The sequence below is a fragment of the Chaetodon trifascialis genome, chromosome 21, assembly GCF_039877785.1.
Source record: "Chaetodon trifascialis isolate fChaTrf1 chromosome 21, fChaTrf1.hap1, whole genome shotgun sequence".
Classification (NCBI taxonomy): Eukaryota; Metazoa; Chordata; class Actinopteri; order Chaetodontiformes; family Chaetodontidae; genus Chaetodon; species Chaetodon trifascialis.
In genome coordinates, this window is record NC_092076.1 from 17,224,533 (window position 1) to 17,251,479 (window position 26,947).

General features: G+C 42.3%; 2 protein-coding genes across 2 annotated transcripts in view; both read right to left on the bottom strand.

Annotated features, from left to right (window-relative positions):
* The window catches only part of arhgap22b (Rho GTPase activating protein 22b), a 29,725-nt gene extending 21,522 nt beyond the window's left edge, over positions 1–8,203 (bottom strand). Inside the window, exon 1 of the mRNA XM_070991221.1 lies at positions 7,986–8,203. Within this exon, the coding sequence (XP_070847322.1) occupies positions 7,986–8,028 (43 nt within the window). The 5' untranslated portion in view covers positions 8,029–8,203. The remainder of the gene's footprint in view (positions 1–7,985) is intronic.
* A 10,466-nt stretch (positions 8,204–18,669) lies between these two features.
* Positions 18,670–19,899, bottom strand: lrrc18b (leucine rich repeat containing 18b). The gene is made up of 2 exons (XM_070991140.1): positions 19,522–19,899; positions 18,670–19,128 (listed from the first exon to the last, which is right to left on the bottom strand). Exons 1-2 carry the CDS (start codon positions 19,777–19,779, stop codon positions 18,670–18,672), a joined length of 717 nt encoding a protein of 238 aa, XP_070847241.1. The 5' UTR covers positions 19,780–19,899.
* Between the last annotated feature and the right edge of the window lie 7,048 nt (positions 19,900–26,947).

The following is a 26,947-nucleotide window of genomic DNA, read 5'->3' on the forward strand; positions in this document are numbered from 1 at the left end:
TGGAAGAGACTTATTGTGTGTTGCCATAACCCAATAGCAGAGGCTTTTGAGCTGAGATAATAGGACCACATGGGACAGACAGACTGAATCAGTCTCAACAAACGTGTGTAACCTGAACTCAGTCAAGGACACCTTTAAAAGGATGGGGATGGCAGCTTTATGGCTGTGTGTCTCAATGTGACATCAGGTTTCTCCCCACTGTGCTACTCATATTGTCCTTGTATGACATCAGCAGTGGAAAACACAGATTTAGGAGGGTGATGTGTATCATTTTTGACAATGTTTGATCGTAATATTACACCAGCTGACACTGAAGCATGACTTGTGGACTGTTACTCTGTGTTATGATCCACCAGGTGAAATCTGAAGAAAGAGAGGGAATATTGGAGAAACATGTGATTCAAAGGGGAAGAAGGATGTGTCAGTGTCTTTTTATGTGTCATCAGCTGAGGATAAATTCTGTTACACATTTACAAAAATGGCTGAAGGTTTCAAGGAGGTCACCGAGCTAAGATGAAAGCTATATTCTGGTCTGGCAAACAAGGCACTGTTATTTGATGATCATGTATAATTTATAGAAATCAATTGCGCAGACATCCTCCCTGCTGGTGTGCGTTCCGTGCCACACACACACGCACAGAAATGATCAATGTTCAGATGGCACAGAGGGAAGAAGGGGACGGATGAAGGGAGAGGGGGAAGAAAATCAATGTTTATTCTTTTCTGTTGTCCTTTCTCTCTGGTCAGCATGCATATAGCTCACTTCATTTTTATTTCATGTCACAGCCGTTACTGGCAGCCGGTAAAGCCTGTTGATCCTCAGACATGTGTTGAACGGCAGATGGACTCATTATTTCTAGAAAAGGTGAAGATTTTTTTTTGACCATGCTGCCAAAGTGGCAAGTTTTAGTGATCTACCTACATATTAATTCAGAGGATTTTTATGTAGGATTTATAATCGTGAACATTTCAAGTGAACATTTTATTTCATGTAATAATTGATAGGTGTCTTTTACCTGTATTTTATTCTTTGGTCCCAGTGTGACATTAGTAGGTTTCCACCTTCCATTCTACTCACATCCGACATCTAAGGTTATTAAACAAATCACCTTAAAACAGTATTAAATGTTTGGGTCACTTTAGGTCTATGGTCACTCTCCTTTTATCTCTGTTTGGTCTCTACCAACCCCTGAGGGAAATATTGGTCTCTTTAGCTGCTCAGCGCTGCATCTTCACAAGGTAGTCTGGCCAGCTTACAGTGGGTTTATCAGAGCTTGTTGCTGAACACAGCTGCTTGATACATCTGGAAACATGATGAAAGTGGTGAGACTCAACCAAACAGTAAAAGTGTCAAACTGAAACAAGATTTAAAGATACTGAAATGCTCTGTAAAGCTGAGGAGATCTGTCCATCAATATGAGTAACCACGTATACATTGCAATATAAAAATATTTTTTGGTGCAGCTTTAAAGTGTCACTAAATCTCCACAGACCCAGCAGTCTCTAATGTGTTCACTGTGGAATCCATAGAATGATACTAGTTTCTGTAAATGTGCAGTCGCTCACTGTAATAAATGGACTTAATCCTTTAAGGCAGTGTTTCTCAATTCCGGTCCTCAGGCCCCTCTGCCCTGCCTGTTTTAGATGTTTCCTCCTCCACCACACCTGATTCAAATGATCAGCTCGTCATCGAGCTCTGCAGTGGCCTGATAACGAGCCACTCATTTGAATCAGGTGTGCTGGAGCAGGAAACATCTAACAGGCAGAGCACTGGGCCCCGAGAAACACTGCTTTAAGGCCATGTTGAGTGTGTGCATATACAGTCAAAACCCTTTTGAGAATAGCTCATGCTGTCCTCTGTTGGTTTCAAAAAGTACTTTTTGATGTGTCAGGTTGAGTTTGGGCTTCCACTCAGTGCACCTAAAACTTGAGCAACACTGTGGAAATTGGGTAATTGAGCTCTGTTAAAGACCTGCCAAACAACCAAACAAGACAAAAGGTGCCTTTCTTTAAGATCAAACATCTGATGGGACAACGTTTCCTTCCTTTTATTTCCCCTCTCTGCTCTCTTTCTCTACGTACCGTGGCCTCCTTGGCTTTTCTCATTTATCCATCTTGTGTTAATTCCTGTCCAATCCTGCTCTGTACCCCCCCCCCCCCGGCCCTGTCTCCCTTCATTTCTCTTACTTTGACTCGCTCTGATTCGTCTCTCGCTCCTTACGATCAGCGCTGCTGGTCCCGCTGAATCAAAGCTCTGTTATTACTGAGAGGACACACACAAAAGAGGATCCTTGTTCTCACCACTCGCACCTAATTTGTCCAATAAATGAGTTCTTGGATTTGCAGCACATTTTAATTAGCTCTTATAATTATATCCATTTGCTTTTGAGCCGTCTGAATTGCTTTTTGCAACACAGCCGGATGTTTAAATAAAAACAGTATTAAAGCTCTAAATTTAGTGTTCAGTTTTCAAGGGAAAACAAATCAGTCCATTTTTTTTTTCTTTTGTCTCCGCAGCTCTCGTGCCTCCATCCCACCTATACTGATCATATTGGCATGGATCATGAAAATGACTGATAATCACACTACAATCATACTTATGGATGCTGTAATATCACATACTGTATCATGACATTAACACGGTGGGTTTTGTGACCTGGGTTTTCCAACAGCTTCCCCTTTCCTGTATCTTTAAATTCACTCCTTCATACAGTCAGACATACCTTCTCCTGTGAGGACAGTAACCACGTACAAATTATTTGGTGGTGCTAACATCATGGACACAAAGTGATCACGTGTGATCAACAGCAGTGTGAAATTAACCTAAAAACCCTGACTAGACGTCTCACTCTTTCCATCATATTAGCAGCTAAAAGTGGCACTCACCTTCCCTGTCCTCCTTCACCTCTCTGTTTTTCCTCACCACATCACATCCTTTATGTCTTTCCATCCTTCCCTGCTCTGCCAATGTTAGCATGAAAGAGCACCACTGTTTAACACTTCAGCTGTCTGGATCAGGGACTTAGTGGAACACACACTGGCCGATGATTCACGCCTGAGTCACAACAACTGATTTTTGAGTGTGTGAGCGTGTGTGTGTGCCAAGCACGACTACCCACTGTGCCAATTTGGACCTTCTGCTCGGAGTGATTCAGACCTTCCTTGGCTTGGGTGGAGCTGTTCTGTGGTCACTTCTACAGCTATCAACTATGTTGCTGAAAAGAGGCTGTTTTACTGTAAAAGTGCAGTCTATGCATATAGGCACTGCAATTCACTGAAACACAGAGCGTAATTGTGGCTCATTCATTCACAGTAGATAGTAGTTAAGGAAGGGCTGAGTCAAATAATAGGCACTCAACATCGAGCCTGACTCTGTGTGCAGATGTGGAGTTTGCCCACATTTGTTTATTGTGACATACCTCAGTGATAATGTATGTAAATTGGTCCGTGTGTCATGTTATTTCAGGGTCATGGATGAATAATTCTGGGTATGGAACTGAATATCCAGGAATACCAGATGGACTGGCGACTCATGCAGTCATGAGCTCATACATGATATCATGAACGTGTGTGTGTTGATGGGGAGGGGTGTGCTAAGCAGGCTGTATGCCATGGGCCATTTTATAAAACTCAGATCTCAGCTATGATTTACAGCAAAAGGATAGACAGACTTCTGAGTTAAGCCTGGTCACCTCAGCTGTTAAACAGCTGAAATCTGTGCAAATTGTTCAACATTCTCAACTTTGGTTCAGCATTGTATCGACAACAAGCCATCTTGACAATCCTGGTTTTTAAGCGACCAGAGAGCTGCAGAGTCCAAAATAGATGATGCTATCGTAGCTTATTAGCTGTGTTGCATTATTCATATTGATTTTGTCTCCTCTGCACACTGATCAGACACAACATTAAAAACACTGATAGCTGAAACAAATAACACTGATCATCTCATTTAAATGCACTGTTCTGCTGGGAAACCTTGTGTCTGGCACTCATGTGGATGTTACTTTGGCATGAACCACCTACCTAAACATTGTTGCAGACCCCCTTCATGGCAATCCCTGATGGCAGTGGCCTCTTTCTGCAGTATAATGCGTCCTGCCACAGTGCAAAAATTGTTCCGCAAACCATTCCAACCTTGAACTTCAAGGTGTTGACTTGGTCTCCAAATTCCCCAGATCTCAACCCAATTGAGAATCTGTGGGATGTGCAGGTAGTCCGATCCACGGATGCCCCACCTCACAACAGGACTTAAAGGATCTGCTGCTGACGTCTTAGTGCCAGATACCTCAGTGTCCATGCCTCCACCAGTCAGCTGTTTTGGCAGCAGGAGGGGAACCATACACAATAGTAGCAGTTTCAATGTTGTGGCTGATCAACGTAAACTGCTTGTCATCTATAGCTGTTCATCAGCTTGCCCTGCCAGTATGTGAATAAGTCTGTAGCGCCCCTATTTTACAAAGACAAGCAGCTGAATTTCACTATGCCACTTACTTTCTGGTGAGGCCACAGCTTTAACCAGTAGGAGCTAATGGTGGCTATTGTCTGCACCATCCTAACATCCTAACCTATTGTATGACAATACAATAGGTTAGGATGCATACTTTATCCCCAACACACACACACACACACACACACACACACACACACACACACACACACACACACACACACACACACACACACACACACACACAGGCTCCCATGATGTCATTTAATGCAGTTTGGAGTCGTATATTTACCATCAGCAGGAAATGAATATATGGCTCTCATGCACATCACAGAGGAGTCTATCCATTAGCATGGCTAGGTGGGTACTCCACGATAGCTAGAAAATACTACACTGATGACTAAATCACGTACACACTCACACATACACACAAGCACACAGGCAGGGATGTTGGAGGAATTCAATTTCATTAATCTAGTTGTTGTATAGTGATTTATGGCTGGTGGAAAATGGCAAAGAGAGTTACATGTGCATCAATGCGTAACTTCCAGTTAGCCTATCACTGTTGATTAATGTGTTAACCATTATGTGTGTGTGAGTGTGTGTGTGCGTGTGTGTGTGTGTGTGTGTGTGTGTAGCAGCCTCTCTTGACAAGTCGGAGGTGTGGCCACTAATATACAGCCCATATGTGAAAGCTGCAGTGGAGCTGAACTGATCTGCAGTAGCGGGTGTGTGTGTGTGTATGTGTGTGTGTGTGTGCATTTCTGTGCATGTTATCATCTCCACAGGCTCCTTTTCTGAATGTGTCAGTGTGTGAGGTTTTTATCTGTGCAGCATGTTCTTGCTCACAGTATCTAGTGGTGAGGGTGTTCATTCATGTGTCTTAGAAAGGCAGCATGTCAGGGTGTTGCTACGTTGCAGGACTTTGATCATAAAACCATGGTAACACAGATCAAAAAGATGCAGCAAAGAATGAAGCAGCTGATATGTGGGCAATTAAAGCTGCTGCTAGGTTTCTGGTGCCAGCCAAAGAAAAAAAGCACCCCATATAGAATCTGATCACAGTTTGAACATGTCCTTGGTTGCAGCAGTTAGTGAAATACAGCAGTCAGATTTTTTGATGTTGATGAATAGATTCCCTGGAAGAGATGTCTGTCTGCTGGCATCCTAGAATCGTATCAAATTAGTTTTTTCCTGACAGAAGCATTTCCAATTAATGCACTAAAAGTAAGGCATAATCACACTGATTTAATTAGAGGCAGATCAAATAATGAGTTGGATCAATACTGTTGGTTCAACATTTTGGGAAATTTGCATATTTGCTTTCTTGGTAAATTGAGAAAAGTGATGCCAGTGTGTATGCTAAATTTGAGGGTAGAGCCAGTAGAGGATAACCTTAGATTAGAGCAAAGACAGCAAGCAGGGAGAAACTAGCTTAGCTCGTTGGAAAAAATGGAGTTAACAATTAGCCTAAAACCAGTTCATTGTTTTTATATTTCAATTTTTCTACACAGTAAACAAACAAGATCCATCCATCCATTTTCTATGCCACTTATGCCTTTTCAGGATTGCGGGGGGGCTCGGCTGTCAACGGGCGGGAGGCGGGGTACACCCTGGACCGGTCGCCAGCCGATCGCAGGGCACAAACACACAACCATTCACACTCACACTCACACCTCGGGGCAATTTAGAATCACCTATCAACCTAATGAGCATGAGCATTTCTGGTCTGTGGGAGGAAGCCGGAGTACCCGGGGAGAACCCACGCATGCATGGGAAGAACATGCAAAGGCCCGACCCGGGAATCGAACCGGCAACCTTCTTGCTGTGAGGCACGCGCACTACCTGCTGTGCCACCGTGCAGCCCACAAACAAGATACAACACAACATAAACTAAGATAAGCTAAGCTAAAATAAGATAAGCTTACTGTCTCCTGACTCTAGCTTCATATTTAGCCTTCAGACTGTGTCAATCTTCTCTTACCAACAAAGTGAATATTTTCCCAAAATGTGAAACTATTCTTTAAGTGGAGCTAGCGGATAAAGAGCCAAGTGAGACGACAAGCTAACCTCCTGAATTTAAAGTCATAAGCAAGTTAGCTCAACTGACCTTCCACATTCAAATCAGTCATATCTTACATATAGCATGTCTAAGCTAGTTAGCACTGATCTTCCAAAGTAGAACATGACGTAGCTTATACACAGCACATCTATGCTAGACAGCTTGCCAACTGACCTTCTAGCATTATGAATGTCGCAGCCAGGAACAATCAATAAAAAAAAGTCAATGACATTTGTGCTATTGATTCATATTTTGAATGTCTTCTTTGACATTCTGGTTTGCCAGTCAGCAACAGTTCAGTCATTTTAAATCACTGGTTTGTGTTGCGTCCCCTTCTTGACCCACTTTAACCTCAGCTGTACGACGCCGCCACATCTGTCACATACCTGTTTATTCATGGGCTTCATGCAACAAATGTGATGCTGTCAGCAGCGAAGCACAGATCTATGGAGGGTATGCAGAGAATGCTTCTCACGCCGAATCATAGAGTGGCTTTAATCTTTTTGACTTTCACTGTCTCAACAGACATGCAGCGACGAGTGGTATATCTAACACCTTACATGTAGTGAGAAGCTGTACTTTGCATTTTTATTATGTTTTGTATATTTGGGCCTTCTTTGAACTCCAAATTTGACCTTAATACTACCAGCGCTAAACCACCATGTTTGTTAAAATTAATTAAAATATGATCAATTTGCTAATTTACAAGACGTACACACTGAATCACACTTGCTCATCAAACCAGTTGAATCCGTTCTGCCATCTTAATATATGCAGACATGGATTTAATCCACTTTCCTGCCAATTTCATGCCACTCCGGCAGAGGACTTACACATCACTCTCCCATTCTTGGGAACTATTCATTTAATCTTAATCAGATCCAGCTGTATAATTGCAGTCATGGAGATTAGTGCCAGGGAAGGAAGGAAGGACACACACACACACACTGGCACACATGGACATATTAATATTTCCATCCATGCGTGCACACACACATACTGTACATGCACAAGTGTGAGCGCGCACACACAGCAGCTGACAGCAGCCTGATAGTGCTGAGCGTTGCAGGGATGAAACTAGAGATGCCGCTCTCTCCTCTTAATAGAATTCACACTGGCAGCATCGGCCAGCTGTAGTAAAATGCTAATATACATGAGATCTTTGTGCGTGGGCAGACCTGCCGCTTCATTCAGAAATATGTGACTGCAGCAGGAGAATAGATGGAGTGGAGAAAAAGTGTTTCTGCAGTCATATTTTTAAGGAAAATCTCATAATAGGAGAAAAAGCACTTTTTAAAAATGAGACATATTTCTAAAAGTGCAGTTGAACATCCAGATAAAGCATCACCCATAACACATCCTCTGCTCTGACATCCATCATAGCCCCTGTCAGATTTGTCACTACAGACTTAGGGATGAATAAGCAGCTGGCAGGTAGTGTATCTGTGATGGCACAACAAACAAACAGTGTCCTACCTCTCCTGGTCTGTCTGATCTTTGGGCTCAGCATGGCTGTCATCGCTCGTCCACACACTCTCCTCTCGGCATGTTCATGTACATCCAGGCACTCCACCCCTGTCTCTCCCTCTGCCTCCCCTCGCCTCTCTCCTCTTCTTCTCTCTCTGACCTTCTGCAGTGCGGCCGGCAGCTTGGGGGTTGGGTGAACGGAGGAGGGGAGGAGAGTGGAAAGAGAAGGGGGTGGTGAAGGAGAAGGAGGAGGAGGTGCTAGTCCTTTTTTTTTTCTCTGTGCACACGCCCAGTGGCCTCCACCGCTCCCTGTTACATTATTCATAGCAGTGCATCCGCCTGGGGTTGATGGAGGAGGAGGCTTTTGGGGTGGGTCTCCCACCAGCAGAGCATGGACCTGAGCGGCTGACAGATGCTTGGTTTTAAGTGTTGTTATTTTCTGAAACGAGTGCTTTTCCATAAAGACCTGCACGTTTTTGAAGGGGGGGAAAAGAGAGGGGGGTGGGTGCTCATCTGGCAGGTGTCTCCTCCTTCTGCATCTAATTAGATGTAGAGGTCCTCAGCTTGTCTCCACCTCCTTCCCTTAATCACTCATTTCCCCCATCCTTCCTCTGATTTCTCTTTCATTTTCTTCCTGCATGCCTCTCTCTTGCTTTATCAATGTTTGATCACCCCTTTCTAATCTTTTCTTTTCCTTCTGCTCCCACCTCTCTCGCCACAGTCCCTTTCTAATTCTACTCTAAATATGTCAGCCCCTACTCTCGTTTCCTCTTAATTACCTTCCTTAACCATTTTTGTCCTTGCCACTCTTGGCTGTCTTAAAACGCTGCTGCCTTCACTTCAAAGTCAGATGTGGGAAATTCCCAGCTTGTACAGTACAGTAGGTCGTAATTACATCCTCCAGGAATTCCAGTGGCAAAACTCAGAAAAACCAGGGGAGAATAAACACTGTTCCCCCCGAATAGACAATGTCATGTCGCCTTGAGCTACAGTGGCCTGTAATTGAGACAAGAAAGGGCGCAGGAGCGAGCACCGATTGCGAGAGAAATTTATAGCTCAGAGGAAACATGTCACCGGTCTTCACTGTGGTTTCAGTCCTTTGACAAAAATACATAGTTTCGTCACATTTTTGTCATTCGACTTTTGATAGCTTTAGTCTTATATTTGTGATAATGCAAACACACAGTGGACTCACTTTTTCTCTCTAAATTCAGTTGTTTTTCAAGAACTTTGGCTGTTTGAACTGCTCACTTAGCATTGCCGCAGCTGTGTGATCAATCACCAAAACACTGTTCACTGTGAGAGTTTAGCCTGGGACGAGCAGCTAAAATATCAGGGAACAGTAACGTAGTAAATATTTGATATTTGAACATGGACTTGAAGACTTGGATGGTTGAAAAAAAAAAAAAGATGGCTGAAAGCAGCAGTAATGCTACATCTGTAGCTTTTGATAATGTAAAATTAGTATTAACTTCTTAATAAATGTTGGCGTGCTGGGCTGCAGGGTTTCATTGCTACTTCTTTTAATGTTCAGTGAGTCTGTAGATTGATTTAGTCCATACTGTCCTTCAGAGTTGAAACGCAGTAACTGCAACTGACTTTTAACCATATTAAAATGATTATAATCTAGAAATGTTTCCTGTAATTGAAAAATCAAGCTTGATACTCCAACATCTTAGTAACTGAGTTTGTTTTAGCACATTAATAAGAGCGTAGCTAAAGCAACACAGATAATAATCCTGCCAAAAGCTAACTAGCCTAGCTCACATGTCCTGTCGATTGTCCAAACAGTATCTGATTTTCCCCCACAATGACTTGCTGTGTGCCTTTGTAAGGTTACTTCTCTGTTGCTTTTTTCCCGCTGAGAACTGGTAAGGTTAGGAAATGTCACTTAGGATCCACAATATGTGATTTCACAGATGCATACAGGTTGTTGAATAAAACTTTAATGCGTCAATCTGTCCATTTGCCCATCTTTCACATTATTATTTAGCTTGCATTGGCTGACAAAAAGATGCATATATTTATGCACAGTTGCATTTTACAAAGGTTGCCCTGTACTTGGTCTTAGTCGTCTTAGTATTTATTAACAAGATAAACACTAGATGACACCAAATCCTGGATTATCAATACTAATAATTCATTTCAACAGTTTGATAAAAAAATGTCAGCTATCACACCTCTACTAGTTTAGAGTTTTACATGTGTTTATTGATATAACCAAAGATGATCCGCTTTTAAGGCAAAATAATATTATGTCAGGGGGTGAAAAGCACTCAAGAATAAGCTTTTATTCAGTTTTTAATGGTAGTTTTAGAGAGTTTAGGCTTGAGTTGGCTGCATGAAATTCCATTTTTAAGGGTTCTTTCTTTGCATTTTCACCATGATGTTGAAATCTCTTGCTCTCTGTCATCTCTGGACGGCAGCATCAGACCTGTCGTTGTGGTTAGCAGCTGTACAGCAGCCGGGCTTCCCTCCTCCTCCAGTGTACAGAGGATAATAGCCTTAAGTCCTGCTCTGCAATTGAATCAGAGCTGGCCTCGTGTCAGCCACAGCTGCTCTTATTACAGAGCAAAGAGGGAGAGAGACACAGAGGGGGTGGAGGAGTGTGTGTGGGTGTGTGTGTGTGTGTGCCCTCATATAACATATGTGCACACAGGCCAACAAGCAGTTAAAATGAAGCAGCAAATGCAAAGATAGCTCAACTGTGCAGACATACATGGAGCAAACCAAAATGAGGCTGACAGAAGCAGAGATAGAGGTCACACAAGCTAAATGAAACAGAGAGAAAGAGGACACACACACACTGACAAGAAACCAAGATGAAGCAGAGTGAGGGAGGAGTGACACACACATACACAAAAACACCAGGAAGCCAAAATGATACAGCAATAAACAGCCTTCAGTGCCAGTGTTTGGTTTAAGAGCGAGGTTGGGTGAAAGCGATGTGGCCGCACCATACTGGGTGTGGCTCTGGGTGTTGTTTCCCTCTGAATTTATCATCAGAATCATCCTGCTTTTGTTCCGTCATCACAGAGTGGGATGTTGCACAAAAGAGGAAGAGACAGGAAGGTAAGAAGAGGAGCGGACATGGAGTCAGAGGCTGGACGTTTCCAGCCACAGAACGAGACAAGTGGCAGAGTTGCAAGCCATCAGAGTGGCTCTCAACCATAGCTTTCCTGTTTTTGTTTGGCCATAACCACTGGGCTGCACTCTGTGTACACTTCACTGGCACCATGACCCTGCTGTACAGTATAATACAAGCTTCCACGCCTGTTTCAGAGCTTGATGTGAAGGAGACAGTTTGTGTCAGAGTAAGGCCTGCTTAGGGTGGAGTAATGCGAGGTTCGTGATACCTGCTGTTGGTCATCTGCCAAGCCAAGTTTTTGATTTCTTACAGTTCTCAGAGTGGCTTTTGTGCTACAGTTTTTATCTATTAAGTTGTTTAAAGTGCCAAACTCTGCAGTTCTAGAGTCCATGCTGGTCACTGACACTGAGACAGTGATCCCTGTGTTTTACCACACCACATGTTTAACACTCTAAGGTAAGAAGAGTAAATGGTATTGACTCAGATATTAAGATATTCAGCCATTGTGTGTCTGCAACAAACATCTTTTGCTGTGTTTCACAAACCTTGTTACCCAAGACAAATTACACATTTATTCACGTGAAAGTGACTTTGTTTAATTTGAGGAAAATATCGTTTTTTCACTGCAGATTGTAAAGGATATCCTGGAGTACGCAGAGGGGAAGTCGGCTGGCTTCATTTGATGAAGAGATTTGTATAAATGGAGACACAAAAACACAACACCTGCTCAAATAATGGAAGCAGAAAAGGATATCACTTTTTTCACAAAAAACTTCAAATATACAATATGTACAAAAAATGAGGACACTTAAGTCTTACTGCTGTGTGACTGTCAGCGTACTACATGCTGTGGCTCTAATGTAATATGTATTATAATTGTTGTAGTGCTGACAAGTGCTGGGGGTGAATGTGATCAATGCCAGGTTATCTCCAGTCTCGCCCTAATGGAAACTGAGTGATGATCAAATTATTGGTGAGCCTTGTTAGCATAAAATATTGTTGTGTGTACAGCATGTTGTTATACAGCGTTAGCGTGGGGGCCCAGCAACTGTATCAGGGTGTCACTGTATGTCACTTCAGATAAGTTGAGTAAAGAGTTTTGGATATGAAGGGAGCTCTTCAACTAATGATAACTGATGTGGTAAGAGAGCTACGTCCTCAACAATGGCTGCCCTTCATGCCCACAAATACCTGTGAATGCTGACAGTGTTGAAAAAAGTTATTCAAAGCACATCAGTCTCTTAATCACCTGAAACAGGCTCTCCAGACGCTCAGGCCTGAGCTGTACCTTACCCTGCCTGTCTGGGAAATAACATTAGCTGCCATTAGCTCAGCAGCCGAAGTGAGCCTGACAGCTGTTGATGAGATCACTTCAAATGAAACCTGATGCCTTCAGCCTTAACATGGATGCGACTGACAGTTTGTCATTATTACTATAGGTGGACAACTAACAGTCAGAACTAAATATAGTTCCTCTTTTTAATATAACGATTAGCATTCTGAAAGAAGAAAGATTGTCAGTCATGTTGCTGTTATCACTGAAAACAATTTAAATTCTTTAAACTTAATTAAATACAGATAATATGTGTGAAATAAAGGGTTTTTGATAACCCTGTTTGTAATGGATTTCCTAAAAAATCCAACTTGTAGAGTGTAGTTGAAGTTAAAGAGTCAGGCCAAACGCCTTTTTTTTTTTTGTATTTCTGATTTGTCATGTGGGCTGGATCAGATGGTGTAGTGGGTCTCACACAGCATGGGGGCCAGACATTCCCTATCACTGCACTGCAGAGACAGCTTTTGAATGAGTCAGTGATGGAGTGTGATCGGACGTGGTGTTAGATCACCATCAGAAAAGCCACCAAAAGGAGTTTCACATCACCTGGTCTGTCATTTTAATCCTGTTTGGAGCACATATCTGGGTCCTGTCTTTCACCCCACCCCACCTAGTTACCTCCTGTTTTGCAGAGAACTAGCTTGTCATTCATAATTTAAATCCCGTCCAGACAGATGTAGCTGTATTTCAAAGTAGAGCTCTTAGTTTTTTCCATAAAGAGGAGCTGCTTGTCCTTCTACTTTATCTCTCTTTAATCAGCACAGTGTCAAATTTCACTTTTGTGTTAGAAGGGATGATGTTAAAAATGTTTTTGCTGATGTGATGAACAGAAACATGTTGACACCAACATGGAAATGGGAAAAAAATAAAATCATCAGGAGAGCAAGAGCTCATGAAATGTGTTGTTCTAGTATCAGCTACAGGTAGGTACTATATTCTCTATATTTTTGTTAGTCCCACCAAATCTAGGTGTGTTGCACCATCCTGTTCTGTTGGACAATATTGTTCTGCTGGGAATATTATTGTCTGGTTAGCAACTGAGCGAGTGTGCCGACATTTAGCAAGCTGCAGAGCATATTCCCAGCTGATCCTGTGAGCATCATTACGTCACCAAGCTTCCAGCACCTCAACAAAACCCATCATAGAGAAAAGGAACTTGTGAAGATGCAACCACTGATGTTTCTCTTCATAACTGTGTTTATCATCTCCTCAGTCCCATCAGTCACCACTGAGGTCAAATCATGTCACGGAGGATGAACCATGCTCGGAATGCTAACAAGTCCTCTGGATCCACAGATTTTAGAAAACCTTGTTAAATATTGATACTGAAGATGATTAAAATTTCATAGTGAGAGAGGGGCTGCGCTGAGGCAGACCAGTGGGCTGCTGAAGGTGTGAATGTTGACTTAGCATTACTTATTGATCACCACCGATGGCCCGCATCACTCACTGGTGATGACAGAGGGGTGCTATTAACAGCGGCTCTAACTGCTGTTACAATCAGGTTTGATCTCCGTTGGACATTTTATATAAATCAGACTGGATTTTGGGTAATATGACAATAAATATCTTAAGATAATTTTGAGATGTTTCCATTCTGTAATACTGACATATGCTGATGATTATATGGATTTTGCATTCCTATGATGAGGGAGCTATATTTATCAGGTACTTTCTGTCTTATCTTATCTATAAGCATTTTCTCAATTAATAGGCTGAATATATATGGCGTCATAACTAAAAATGTTTAAATATTTTTGAGTAAATTCATATAAAAAAGTAGATTTCAAAAGACAGACATAATTTATACTCGATGCTGCTATGATGAGAGGCTCATAATAAGAGATTGCCTTCATTAGACATAATAATACTAAAATTTGCACATTTCATAATTTAATAAACCTTAAAAAGCTTAATGAAAGCTTTTAAATCTCAGCCTGCTCAGCAAATTATTCTCCATATACTCTGCTAAACATCTAATTAAGTAAACTGTTCCACTTGCAGTAACAAAATAATAATGTGTAAGCAGACGAATGCTAAAGTAGAAATCTTTTATTAAATTTACATTGAAATCTTAAAGCCTCTGAGGAATTTTAATTGTACAATTAATATGCACTGAAGCAAGAACGTTGCTCAAAGAGATTTGGAAATTTTGCTCATTAGAGAGCCCCTCATCATATAATTTGAAGCTCGTTTAGAGAGTAGTGTGACTAAGTGAAGACACAGCAGACAGGTGTTTTCCCCTGAGGTCTGTCTGTCTTTATGTCTGTCTGTCTGCCTCTGTCTGTCTCTCTCTGCCCCCATTACCCTCCTCACTACTCTGTCACTGACAATTAGCACAGGGCCATGACTTCATCCACTAATGGTTATGAGAGGAGCTGACAGCACAGCAGACTGTGGCGTATGCAATATGGATGGAAGCCTTCTGCCTGTCTGACTGCGTGTGTGTCTGTCTGAATTCTCTCACTCAGTCCATTTGTTAGGTCAGCGTTGCTGCGTGTAAGCATTTTCCAGAAGACTAGCTGCTCTGAAGGCTTTATGAAATGAGTTGACGTTAAAGCCACAGTCAGGAAGTTAATACTAGAGGTATATATAGACAGTCATGACGCCAAATCACAGCTCGCTGCTTTTCCACAAGCTTCTAGCCATTGACTGTAATTCAATGCATCCTCTCATTTATTGGTTTGCAGTGCAAAACTGCAGCTCCTGTGTAGACACACTGACAATTCCAAATGATCTTGAAATATTGTAAGAAAAAAAAAAAAAAAAGTCAAATTAGGGAAATAAAATGCTATATTTCTGTATTTTCTACAGTATGTTGCTTTTCAGTGTTTGAGGTTTGACTGCCATTCATTTAATTATGTCATCTAGCAGCACCTTTTTTTTTTTTTTACCTGCAATGGTTTAATGGTATCTGACAGGGAAAGTTGCGCCCCCAGCTGTTTATCTCCACAACGTAACTCCAAAGAATCTCTTAAAGGTAGTGGATTTTTTGTTTTGAAGAATAGTGATCCCTGTCTATAAAAAGTAGAGTGAACTTCATGACACGCTCTTTAGCAAAGTGCAAGAGAGATGAGAGGTGCTGCTGTAATATAAAATGAACGAACACGGCGATCACTACAGTCCCTGTGCTCTTAATTGGCATATTAAAGCTTATTATTTTATTATTTGTTTTGCTTTTATTTTGTTTTGACGGCCCACAACTTCACTGCTATGATTCAGTCTCACTGCTCTCTTCAACCTCATGTCCAGACGTAGGAGGCAAACAAGCTCTGATCAGCTGTCTGTACTCAACTTGCCCATATTTTAAGAGTTGGTGGAGACCAAAACCAGCCCGGGAGGAGCGTGAATATAACTTCAATGAATGCTGATGTTGCTCCATGTCTGTTGGATGTGTATTAATGCAGGTTAAAGTAATCTGTGTTATAATAATGTCACCATGGTTTTGAATTGAGCTGGACGTCTGTAAAGCAATGCAGCAGAGGCCCAACTGATGGCTTTAAATGAATGTGGCAAGTGGTGTCTTTGACACATACATCCACAATGTGCAGAAGAATCTTCAGCTTATAGAAAGCCCCATAATGGCTTTTTAAGTTCCTGCTTTCATTTCTTATAATGTAATAATGTCCAAGCGCTCTCTATCTCAGCCAATAACAGAGCCAGGGCCACGCAATCAAAATTAATTACATTCTATTTGCGGCTACATTGCTCTGCCTCTACAGCAGCTCTGTCTCATTCATTCTGCCTGCTTGTGTGTGTTTGGGTGATTGACGTACGAGAGAGACTGGGGGGATGGAGACACTGATGGAACGGCCGAGGAAAAAGAAGCAGGGGCAAACAAAAAGGCAGCACATACGAATGTGTGTGAATTGATTTTCAATAGCACTGACAGAGCCTGAGAGTGTGTGTGTGTGTGTGTGTGTGTGTGTGTGTGTGTGTGTGTGTGTGTGTGTGTGTGTGTGTGTGTGTGTGTGTGTGTGTGTGTGTGTGTGTGTGTGTGTGGAGTGGAGTGGTGCTCAAAGAGCACCGGACTGTTCAGCTGTAACGGACCTCGAGCTACAACACACACAAGGAAGCCACGATGCAATGATGAACCATAGATACCTAAAATAAATACACAGATATGAACTCACTCATGGCTTTTGCCATTATAAGGAATTACATGTCTATCATTGAAATGTTCTGGTAGTTCTGAGGATTCTAGTTTTCAGTCTTCTATTGTATTTCCCTCCTGTTTCACTGTAGCATCACTCAGTCTCACAATACGACTGAGTCAATATGGGCTCCCCATCGCTTAATGAGCCTATCTGCTGAGATCTTAATCCAGTCTACTCAGCACTCTTCAGATCAGCGATGTGGTAAAAGGTGGGTGACAAGGGCCTCTGAGGTTATTTGCTGTTTTCAGATTGCATTGATTGTTTGTGCGGACATAGTGAGGACAGTGAGAATGAGGTGTAAAGGAGAATAATAATAAGGGAATGGGATGGAGAGGAATAAACAGAGGATGGGGGCTATGGCCTCCAGCCTCTTGAAGCTGTGTTATGTGGCAATTTTTAATGAAAAACAGGCAGCAGGGTGTCCGTCAAGGTGGTCTTAGCCAGACTCTTAGGTCCATGACTCGCGATAACGCCTGAAAATGGAGGACTATTGTGTGAATTTGGCTGTGGCTTTTTAACTGCTATGTTCACTAGCTGGTTGCTAGCTTTAGCTGCTGATTTGTGGTGCTGGACAGGTCGTGGACAGGGGAGTTTTAGAACTTTTTTCTAAATATACAGTAGCTAAGCAGACTTGAGTAGAGTTGAGTCAGTGGGTCTAGTGACCCTTTATGCACTGGATCCATTGAGACATAGAACAATATAAACTTCATGAGTAATGTTTATCTTTACTCTTCTGTCATTAGGTCTAGGTGTGTATTTTGATGTTTATACTGACTTAATTGGAAAAATAAAAATCAACAAGATAATGATAAGAACCTCAAATCTCCCTGGTGTCAGCTTAGCAGGATCAACAACATGCTTTTTGAGTCTGATTGCAGTGTAAGTTTAAATTTATTGGTTTCAAAAGCCCAGAGTACAGTTAAGCCAACAAGTTTAATTTAAACAAGAAAGTCATCAAACTTGGATTTATGGTTATTTAAAGGACAATCGTGCTATAAAAATACACTTTGTCACTGGGGTCATCATGAGTCATCATTACACTTCTGCTTTAAATTCAGCATCACACTGCTGTGATGATGTGCAGCAGTCAACATTGTCTTTTTACAGTTTTTAAAGTGTATTGACAGAATACTTTCACTGTTATGAATGTCACATAATGTATTGCTTGTTGAAACAGTCAGAAGCTAAGACTGTTTGATAAAAGTGTTGGTACTCAGTGAGCGTTTGCTGCCCTCTAGGCCAAAGAGATCGTGGACACATTCAGTACATTCATCCATTATCTATACCGCCTATCCCTTTCGGGGTTGCGGGGGGCTGGAGCCTATCCCAGCTACAATGGGCGAGAGGCGGGGTACACCCTGAGCCGGTCGCCAGCCGATTGCAGGGCCACATGCAAGGACAAACAGCCATACACGCTCACACTCACACCTACACCTAGAGTCATCAATTAACCTAACGAGCATGTTTTTGGTCTGTGGGAGGAAGCTGGAGTACCCGGAGAGAACCCACGCATGCACGGGAAGAACATGCAAAGTTCACACAGAAAGGCCCCGCCTGACCCGGGGATCGAACCGGCAACCTTCTTGCTGTGAGGCACGCGCACTACCTGCTGCGCCACCGTGCAGCCACATTCAGTACAATACATCGTTTTTACAGTGCACTCATTTGTTAATTTCCATGCAGCTAAAATCTGAAAGTGGGTCACAATTACACAGTTTATACATAACAGTACAGTTTATTATTCATCACTGCGTCAAATTTGATCTATGCTGTTTGAGAATTATATTTTTACTCTATAAACCACAAGTGAGACAATCACAGATTAGATTTCTGTCACCAAAGTCGCCCACTGGATATTAAGAGTCAGGTCATAACTATGTTGGTGCATCATGTGCATCATTATCTTGTGGAGGTTATGTTCGGCCCCTTACTGTACATTCCAAGACAGACAGCAGATGGCGCTGTAGTGCAAGTTGAAACCATTTTCCAGTTGAGAGTAACTACAGTATGAAATGATCTCATGCTTGAGTTTATAGTGAGGATAAATATGAGAAGTAATTAATAACGATTAGGGATTTCCTTCTGTGAATGTTTTTTTGAAAGTGAAACGGATCTCTACACCTGCCTGATGGGCATACACACTGATTTGTGCTCCATCCCTGTTGCCACATCCTCCAGCTTCTTCTTCTCAGTCCGGCACTTATTCAGGCAGCCCTCACACAGGAAGCTCTCCTTGACCAGGTAAAGCCTCTCTGTTATCATGAATGCCTGGTGGCTGGGCGCCTGCTCAGTGAGGATGGGGTTCCTGTCCAGGTTGACCCTCTCCAGCTTGTCCAGCTTCGAGAGGCAGCGAGGGACCCGAGTGAAACGGTTGTCAGAGAGGCCGAGGTGGCGGAGCTCCTTCAACGCACCGATGGAGGCAGGAAGAGCTTCCAGCTGGTTGAGACCCAGGTTGAGTGTGTGGAGTTTCTTCAGCAGGCCGAGCTCGCTGGGGAGGCTGGTCAGACGGTTGTTGCACAGGTTCAGAGTCAGCAGGTTCTGGAGTCGACCGATAGTCACAGGGAGCTGCTCCAGCTGCAATGAAAACACATTCTGTAATACAACCTCAGTGCAGGCTTGTGGTTAGTAATCTGTTGACTCCAATCTCAAGTCAAGGTAACTCTGATGACATCGTAGGGGTTATTACCTTAGACCCCTCCTTCAGTGCCAAAGAACGTATTAAACAGCTGTTTTAACCTGCTGAACAACTTTCCTCATGACAAATAAACTAAACTTGTGAGTAAAAATTGGTGGGATGCCCCTTAAAGGACAGGGGCAACCTTAAAGGTTGTCATAGCATGTATGCAAACCTGTGTTTTTCTTTTGTTAAGACCGAGTCAGTATTGCAACAGTATTTTGCATCAAGCGTTGGCTAATAGTCAAATAAACTAAAGACACTTCTTGAAGCATCTTTTCTGTCATACTCACATAGTTGCTGTGCAGATCCAGAACACAGATGCTGATGAAATGGTCAATAAAGTCTGGGACCTTTCTGATACGGTTCCTGCTCAGGTCCAGTTCATCCATGTCGGACAGCTTCTGGATGCACTTTGGCACCGCGGTGATCTCCTTGAAACTGAGGTTCAGACAGCGTTTACCGTCCAGCGTCAACTCCATGCAGTTCAGAGCCATTTTCAAGGTGATTGTCTTACTTTGAGCCTGCCTGGCTTTCTTTCCCTTGGCCATGCTGCTGCAGGGAGATGCAGGACGGTGACAGGGACTGTACTTAACAGTACTCGGTAATGCGCTGAGACAGAGGAGCTGACAGTGGAACTGGTCTGCAAGATTATATTACTGAGCACAGTTCAGCCAGCTGAAATAGAAGACAAAAGTGAGTTCTTCCTTCCTCCTTAAATAAAATATCTGTGACATTAACACCATTGTTCCATGACAAAGCAAATAAACTAACACTGCTGCTTTATTCTGGTGTAGTTACAGTTTGGATTCAGTGTACAGTGCAGAGTAGCTTGTTAAGAAGATTGACTTTACTGTCTGACACTGAATAACATTGCAATCCTACTGCAAAATATGATAAAAAAAGAGAAGAAAAATTGTTTAAGATTAAAGTCAGTGGTTCATTAGCTGTTTTAAACTCACTTCATGCAAATCATTTTATAATGAAAAATCTTTGATTTCTCACCAGCATGAACGCTTCCGCTTCCTCAGATCCAGCACACTGAATACCAGGAAAGAGACGATGGGAATACGACTCCAGACACGTTGTGCAGTTTGAGTGTCATTTGATTTCTCCAGCCTGAGAATTACACTCTACATCAAGATGCCATCAAAGATTGTCGTACACAAAAAACTAGTCAGACTGTTGTAGTTAGACGAGGAAAGAGTGGACATGTTGTGCAAAGTCTGTCAGCTCATGGACTCACTTGGCCAGACATGGGATTTGTTTGCTTTTGTTCCCAGGCAACTGCTGTTTGCTCTCAGTAGACTTTATGGCTTTCAGCAGCTACAGCAGGGCGCTACGCTGTTTAGGGGAGGACATTTTAAAAGATTGCAGTAACTGTGTCTGTTTCTGGCATTACTCTGTTTCAAATAAAAATACTGAGAGTGTTCTGTGTGTGTGTGTGTGTGTGTGTGTGTGTGTGTGTGTGTGTGTGTGTGTGTGTGTGTGTGTGTGTGTGTGTGTGTGTGTGTTCGCTGATAGAATAGGTCAGTGTTGATCACATGTAAGCTTTATATGAGCTCCACTGGAAGGTATCACTGGAAAATTCAGACTTGGTCCAACAGTAGAAAGTGTGTTTTGTATCCTTGGTATTTATCTCTACCTCAAAGCAAAACATTAATCATTGCAGTTCCACTCTAAAATAGATATATTAAAAATAAATGATGAATTACAATTAAAGTATTCAGTACTGACATGCTTAACTCTGCCGTTTGTAAATAGTTTCCAGTCAGACCTTTTTCCCAAGCTGTGATATGATACAGCACTCACATCTCTGCAACGAGCTCTCTCTCACACAGATACATGCATGCATGAACACACATACACACACACACACACACAATCACACACGCTGTCAGCAGTTGATGTATCACATACTGTAGTCGCACCTCAGACATTACTCAGCTGTGACCTGTCTAAATTTAGCCTGGTTCATTTCATATGATGCACTTTCACTTGATATAAAAGCCCCACAGTACCTACTTCCTGCCAGTAGGTGGTGCTGCTTTTATATAAATCACAGTACCATGGCACTCCACCCTGAAATCAGCACAGATCGCAGTCAGATATCCCTGATTTGCTGCGAGGTGACAGACCTCTGCGATCAGATTGCTTACTGTTGTTAAAGGGTTAAGGTTAAAAATTTGTGTGAAATTGTTTTTGTGAACTAAATGGACATCAAGTGAATTCTACTGTTTGTGATGAGAAAAGGTGCAGAGAGTCATGCAACCACGCCCTGGTCATAGTCTGACAAGGTCTTATTCAGGTTACATTGAGCATTTCCAGGTTTACCAGGAAGTGGCATCAGGTGCTTGATGGCAAGATAAAGAAACACAAACTGCTAAATAAAAAAAAAAAAGCTCTTGAGATGCCCAACAAGGCTAACTTATTTCCACATAGAAAAGGTGACTGGACTGGAGTAACGGTTTCATTTATGTGGCCATTGTGACCATCAACTTCATGACTAGTTTCTTCCTCTGAAGTTCCATTAATGACCAATCAGAGAACGGAAAAAGAGATGCAGAATGACTCCACTAACTTCTAACTAATGTGGCTGGTTTGAAGGAACACAATGAGCTTTCCTTCATGGAGGGCATTTTGACATGTCACAGAACAGGAAAAGCACGTGTACATGCTAAAATAATTGACACCAGCTGGGTGCTCTTGTTCACAGATGTGAAAAGAAAACTTAAACATGTCACAGGCCTTTATACACTCAGGTTATGCACCAGCTGCATGAAATCAGGTCAGCTCGCTGTTATTTTTAATAGTCGAGCTACAGAATAGCATAACTAGTGCTATTGTTAGAAAACTCTGCAAGGCATTAAGTTTGTTTAAACCCAAAATTAGTACAGTAAGTACAGTGGCTGATTAATTCAAAATCTCAACATCCGATCTCGAGGCTCACTAATTACTCAAACCTGCCTATATTTTTAGGTCTGCATGCTCCACCAACCTGAATCTGATCATTTATGGAACCACATTAAGAAGGGGGTATCATATGCATGTAAACACACACTTGAATCATGGCAGTGAATAATAATCCCAGAGAAAGACGAGAATCTGTTTGGATTAGGGGTTTGATTCCACTGTGGCTGTCAGAGCATAAGCAGTCACGGTACGTCATGTAGAGGAGGGAAAACGCAGCCACAAGATGCCGTATGTTCTGAAATCTTAAACTACAGACAAACTTTTTACTTCCTTCTTGTTGCCTATGTCTTTCACCCACCTCTGCCCATTTGTTGCTGTTGGATTTTCTCTTTTATTCATTATTTTTAATTCTCCTGAAAGAGCAGGCAGTGGTATAATATGATCTATAAGCCTGAGTCATTTCCCTCAGCAGTGTGAAATACAGGTCAGGAGATATGCAGGTCACACTGGAGGAAATGGTGCTGACCTAATTGAATGAGGTGGTGAACACAACGGTTCAGATTACGTCTAATGATTAGAAATGTGAACACAAGGAGAAAGTAGGGGCGTGTGTGTACATGTGCATGCATGCACATCTAAGCATTTTTGAGCATGGCAGAGAGAGAGAGAGAGAGAGAGAGAGAGAGAGAGAGAGAGAGAGAGAGAGAGAGAGAGACGAAAAAGGAAGAAAATTTGTTTAAAACTGTTGCTGTGTGGTGGGTAGAGGACTGAAAATCATCTTTACTAAAGTAAAAGTATGATTATAAAAAAAACAATATGGTACCTCCTAAAGCCTCTATCAACATAATCTTGAGTATCCCCTATCCCAGTATAGACCAGTATATTTGTCTCCCCGTGCTTCTCAAAAATTATTGTTTCCTGAACAAATAACAACTGAGTGACAGGCAATCCTATTTCATGAATTCAGGGCATAATCGGGTCTTAATCAAACACACAGAAACAGAAACAGTAGCAGAAAATCAAAGAGCTATAGAAATAATAATGGAGACAGACCCAGCACTGGCGTCATGTACGTCACCATCCTTGTATTTCATTTACTAACTTGCCAGCAACCATTTCCTTTCTTTCACTCACTCATTTCCTTCCTTCCGGTCTTCTTTCACAGCTTCTTGACAGAATGTTGAAGCGCTTTCCTGCTTATATTTTTGTATTCGTGTTACTTTCCTGGTCAGATACATTGTCACTGCGGTGATCTGAGCACTGCTGAAGTGCTCCTGAGAAAAATATTTGATTTGGGAAATAGAAAAATGCTATCATAGAAAACTGATTACTGAACCAGATTCTTAAAACACACATCCCTTGCATCAGTGTTTTGACACAAAATGCAACACACAGCAAATACATCCAAAGGATCACATGCCATACATGATGGGCAATATGTCACAGTCTAGTTTTTTTCCTGTGTCATGCTCTCACTTCCCTTTTAAACTGCTTTGCTCAGACAATTTCTGATTACCAGAGGGAACCAGAAACTGCAAAACAAAGTAAGGTAAGTTCAGAGCTGCAGCGCCTCTTTCGCAGAGCTGCTCAGTGTGTGAACATACGCAACAACCTTATGTGAGGCATTCTTCAAGAACTATTGTTCAAACCTTCAGTACGAAACAAGAGTGAAGCTGCTTTTGTGCAGAGATGAGTGATGGCTAGTTAGACATGTTTAGGATAGCTGGCACCACGGGGGCAGAGAGGTTCATGTGTTTATCTAAGCTCTGAATGGATGTGGCTTTCCTTCCTCTAACTATGTGACTGTTGTGTTGGCTTTGCTTCAGGCCTGGAAGTTCAAAGAGCGCCTTTCATTTTTCTAAATGTTTGTCCACGTTTCATTCAGGAAAGCTGAAGGTGGACTTGACATAATATTCGCTGGGCAGTTGAGAAAGTGCGTTTGGGTGGGTGGGTCATGTGGGAGTTGTTTGCATGCGATGAAAGTAATGACTGGGTCAGGATTAATCTGGTGAGAGTCAGTGTACAGAAATGCCTTTGACTGTTTCAGAGCCTCATTAGAAGACGTGAAGTGATCAGTCATCGTGAGCGCTCCTAAAGGTTTCCACTAACTTGCCAAATTAATTTAGCTGTGTGTACATTAACAGTAACTAAAAACAAATTTGTTCAAACTTTAATATAAGCAGCCATTTACATGTACTGCACAGCATCCTGTTTCCTTTCCCTTTTTATTAGCTGTTAGCTATCTTCATTCATTCCTCATTATTTGATTTGACCACACTTTTGTTAATGCTAAACTGGCCAAACCAAATTAAGCTGTCAACAGTGATGAATTGAAGAATTGAACAGTTAACAGTTAGTGTCAATACAAGCAAAGGGCCGCAAAGTACAATGGAGACAGACTCAGCGAATAAATCATTGCACACAGGAAACATGAAGAACATTAGTGAATTCAGAACATGGGCACATCTCACATTACTCACCAGTGGAAGAGGCCCAGTCTGTCCTGAGAGTGATTGTTGATTATCGTGCTGTCCATAAAACATAGTTCACCTGTTCTACAGAATCAGATTATTCTCCAGCTTCATCCTCTCTGCTCTGTGGAACCATAGTCAAACTGTTTGGCACCCATGATGGTCATTCCCAGGAGCCCACAGCAGCACTGGCTGGACTACAGGAGGGAACTCTGGAGAGAATCCCTGAGCTTGTCCATTAGAGGCAAGAGGCGTCACGGGTTTATTTTTTTTGGCCAACTGTTGTATTGAGTCTCAAACGGAGTGTTTTTGTTTGCTTCCTGGGATCCTGACAAGGAGTTTTTTTTGCTAAGTGAAGACTCATTGTTTAGTAGTTCAACTGCGGGTTTTGTATTGAGCACTGACTGCCCCCTTAGTGGAAGTTCGAAAGCATTTTCTAGTTAAGTATCTGACTATTGTGATGGATTTTTCATTTTTCAAAAGTCTATTCACACTGATTTTTTAAGAAAACGAAAACCTAAAGCACTAAAAGGCGAACTAGGCCTAAATTATTTTATTTTATTTTAAAGTCTGGCCCTTAGACTGTCTAGTTGATTACTCCTGCTGCACAATATCACTTTTTGGGAATCAGATGCCACATGCCTGGTAAATTGTAGCACTGTGACACATCATCAGCTCGGGTCATCCATCCATCCATCCATCCATCCATCCATCCATCCATCCATCCATCCATCCATCCATCCATCCATCCATCAGAGAAATGCATTGTGAGAATTTGGTCCGTCTCTGGTTGCCAGAGCTCTACAATAGCCTCAAAAGACAGCCTCACAGTTTGATATAGGACCATTAGGACTGACAGTTTTTGTCTGGTATAGCTCAAAACCTCTGCGTTTAAATGGCTTAAAGCATGACATTAATGAAATGAATGGTGTATACAACACCTCACTTTGCTGATTCAAATGGTTTTGCTCTGTTCAGTTTACACATTGTAGTTGTGTGCACAACAGTAAGTGAACGCATCACTGCTCCTACCCGTACTGAACGAGCGAGGCAGTAGCTGTGAATCACAGCTGAGCTGAAAACGGTTCTTTCAGTCACTAGTGAGGGGAGCTGCACTGCAAAAATCACTTACAACTCTGCACCCGCGCCGCTGTCCTCACTGCCTGTTAACTATCGCGAAAGCCATTGTATTCTAATGTCGTCATTTTAAGAAGCAGAGGGGTGAAAGGCAGCCAGCCGCTGAGCCTGAGACAAGATGTTTCTCATTAGTTCTGCTTGGCCTGCAGTTCCATACAGTCAATCATACCGCAGCACTGAGAGATGACAGTCGCCCTTGCTGCAGACTAATAAATCCTGGAGTGAAATGCCTCATCAGTTACTGTGTGTCTGTCAAACACATCACACATCTAGGTGTGAGACGAATGAGAAAAGCTGCTGGATTCAAAACAACAAGAGCAGCTCATCGTCATCCACCAGTAGTTTCAGTAAGACGCAAAGGGGAATTTTCAGAGTTCTTTTGTGTGTTATCATCCAAATATAAGCTGTAAGCCTGGTGTTTTTCCTGGTGTGATCTCTCCTAGTCTTCCTCTAAAAACAAGTCCTCTCCCTCAAAATTTACAACAGGACTAAGACAATGTGTATTTTTAAACTCTCTGGATGTTTTTAGTGTACTCTAGCTGCACTGGCCAGTTGATCACTTCCTTTAAGGCAGCAGTTTGTTTCTCCCACACTCTGCCTGTGGATTCCATTGTGTTTCACAGCAGACGCAACAGCCAGAAACCCACTTGGTTTGGAGGCTTATGGGCAACGTCCAACTGGTGCTGGTTGAAGACCTTAACTGTATGTTTGTGTACACATGACCTTAGAGCAGTGCTGTATACTTACAGAAGACATCAAGGAGGAAGAGGTCGCTCTTCCAACATGCACTGACCATTCAGCACTGGATATTGGATCTGAGTAGCTTACAGGACATCCAGTTCTGAGCCTTAATCTTACTCCTACTTCCTGCGATTTGCACTTGCTGCAGTCTTTCATTATAAGCTCCTTTTTGCCTCGAGGTCAGTGTAGCTATGTATTACTGTAACCACACAGGATATGTTGGTTGTAGACTGTGTTTACTATGCATTGTATTTCTATGGACTGAGATGATGCCTGGGACAGAGCAAGCACAGACACACGCAGGCAGGGGATTCGTCTTTAACAACAGGTTCTGTTTTGCTGTTTTACGGATGACATCAGTTGTTTCTTTTTAAGGGAGCGGCTGCAAAGCCTGCTATTTGTTCTCAGCCCAGAAACTGGCATCAGTCTGTCCCACACCTCCAAGTCTATCTTCTCC

What these genes read in the sequence shown, in the direction of transcription:
- lrrc18b (XM_070991140.1), bottom strand. Translation starts at nt 19,779, where the DNA reads ATGGCCAAGGGAAAGAAAGCCAGGCAGGCTCAAAGTAAGACAATCACC. An exon ending in TGGATCTGCACAGCAACTAT is followed by an intron (nt 19,129 to 19,521) that starts GTGAGTATGACA and finishes TTTTCATTGCAG; the next exon opens with CTGGAGCAGCTCCCTGTGAC.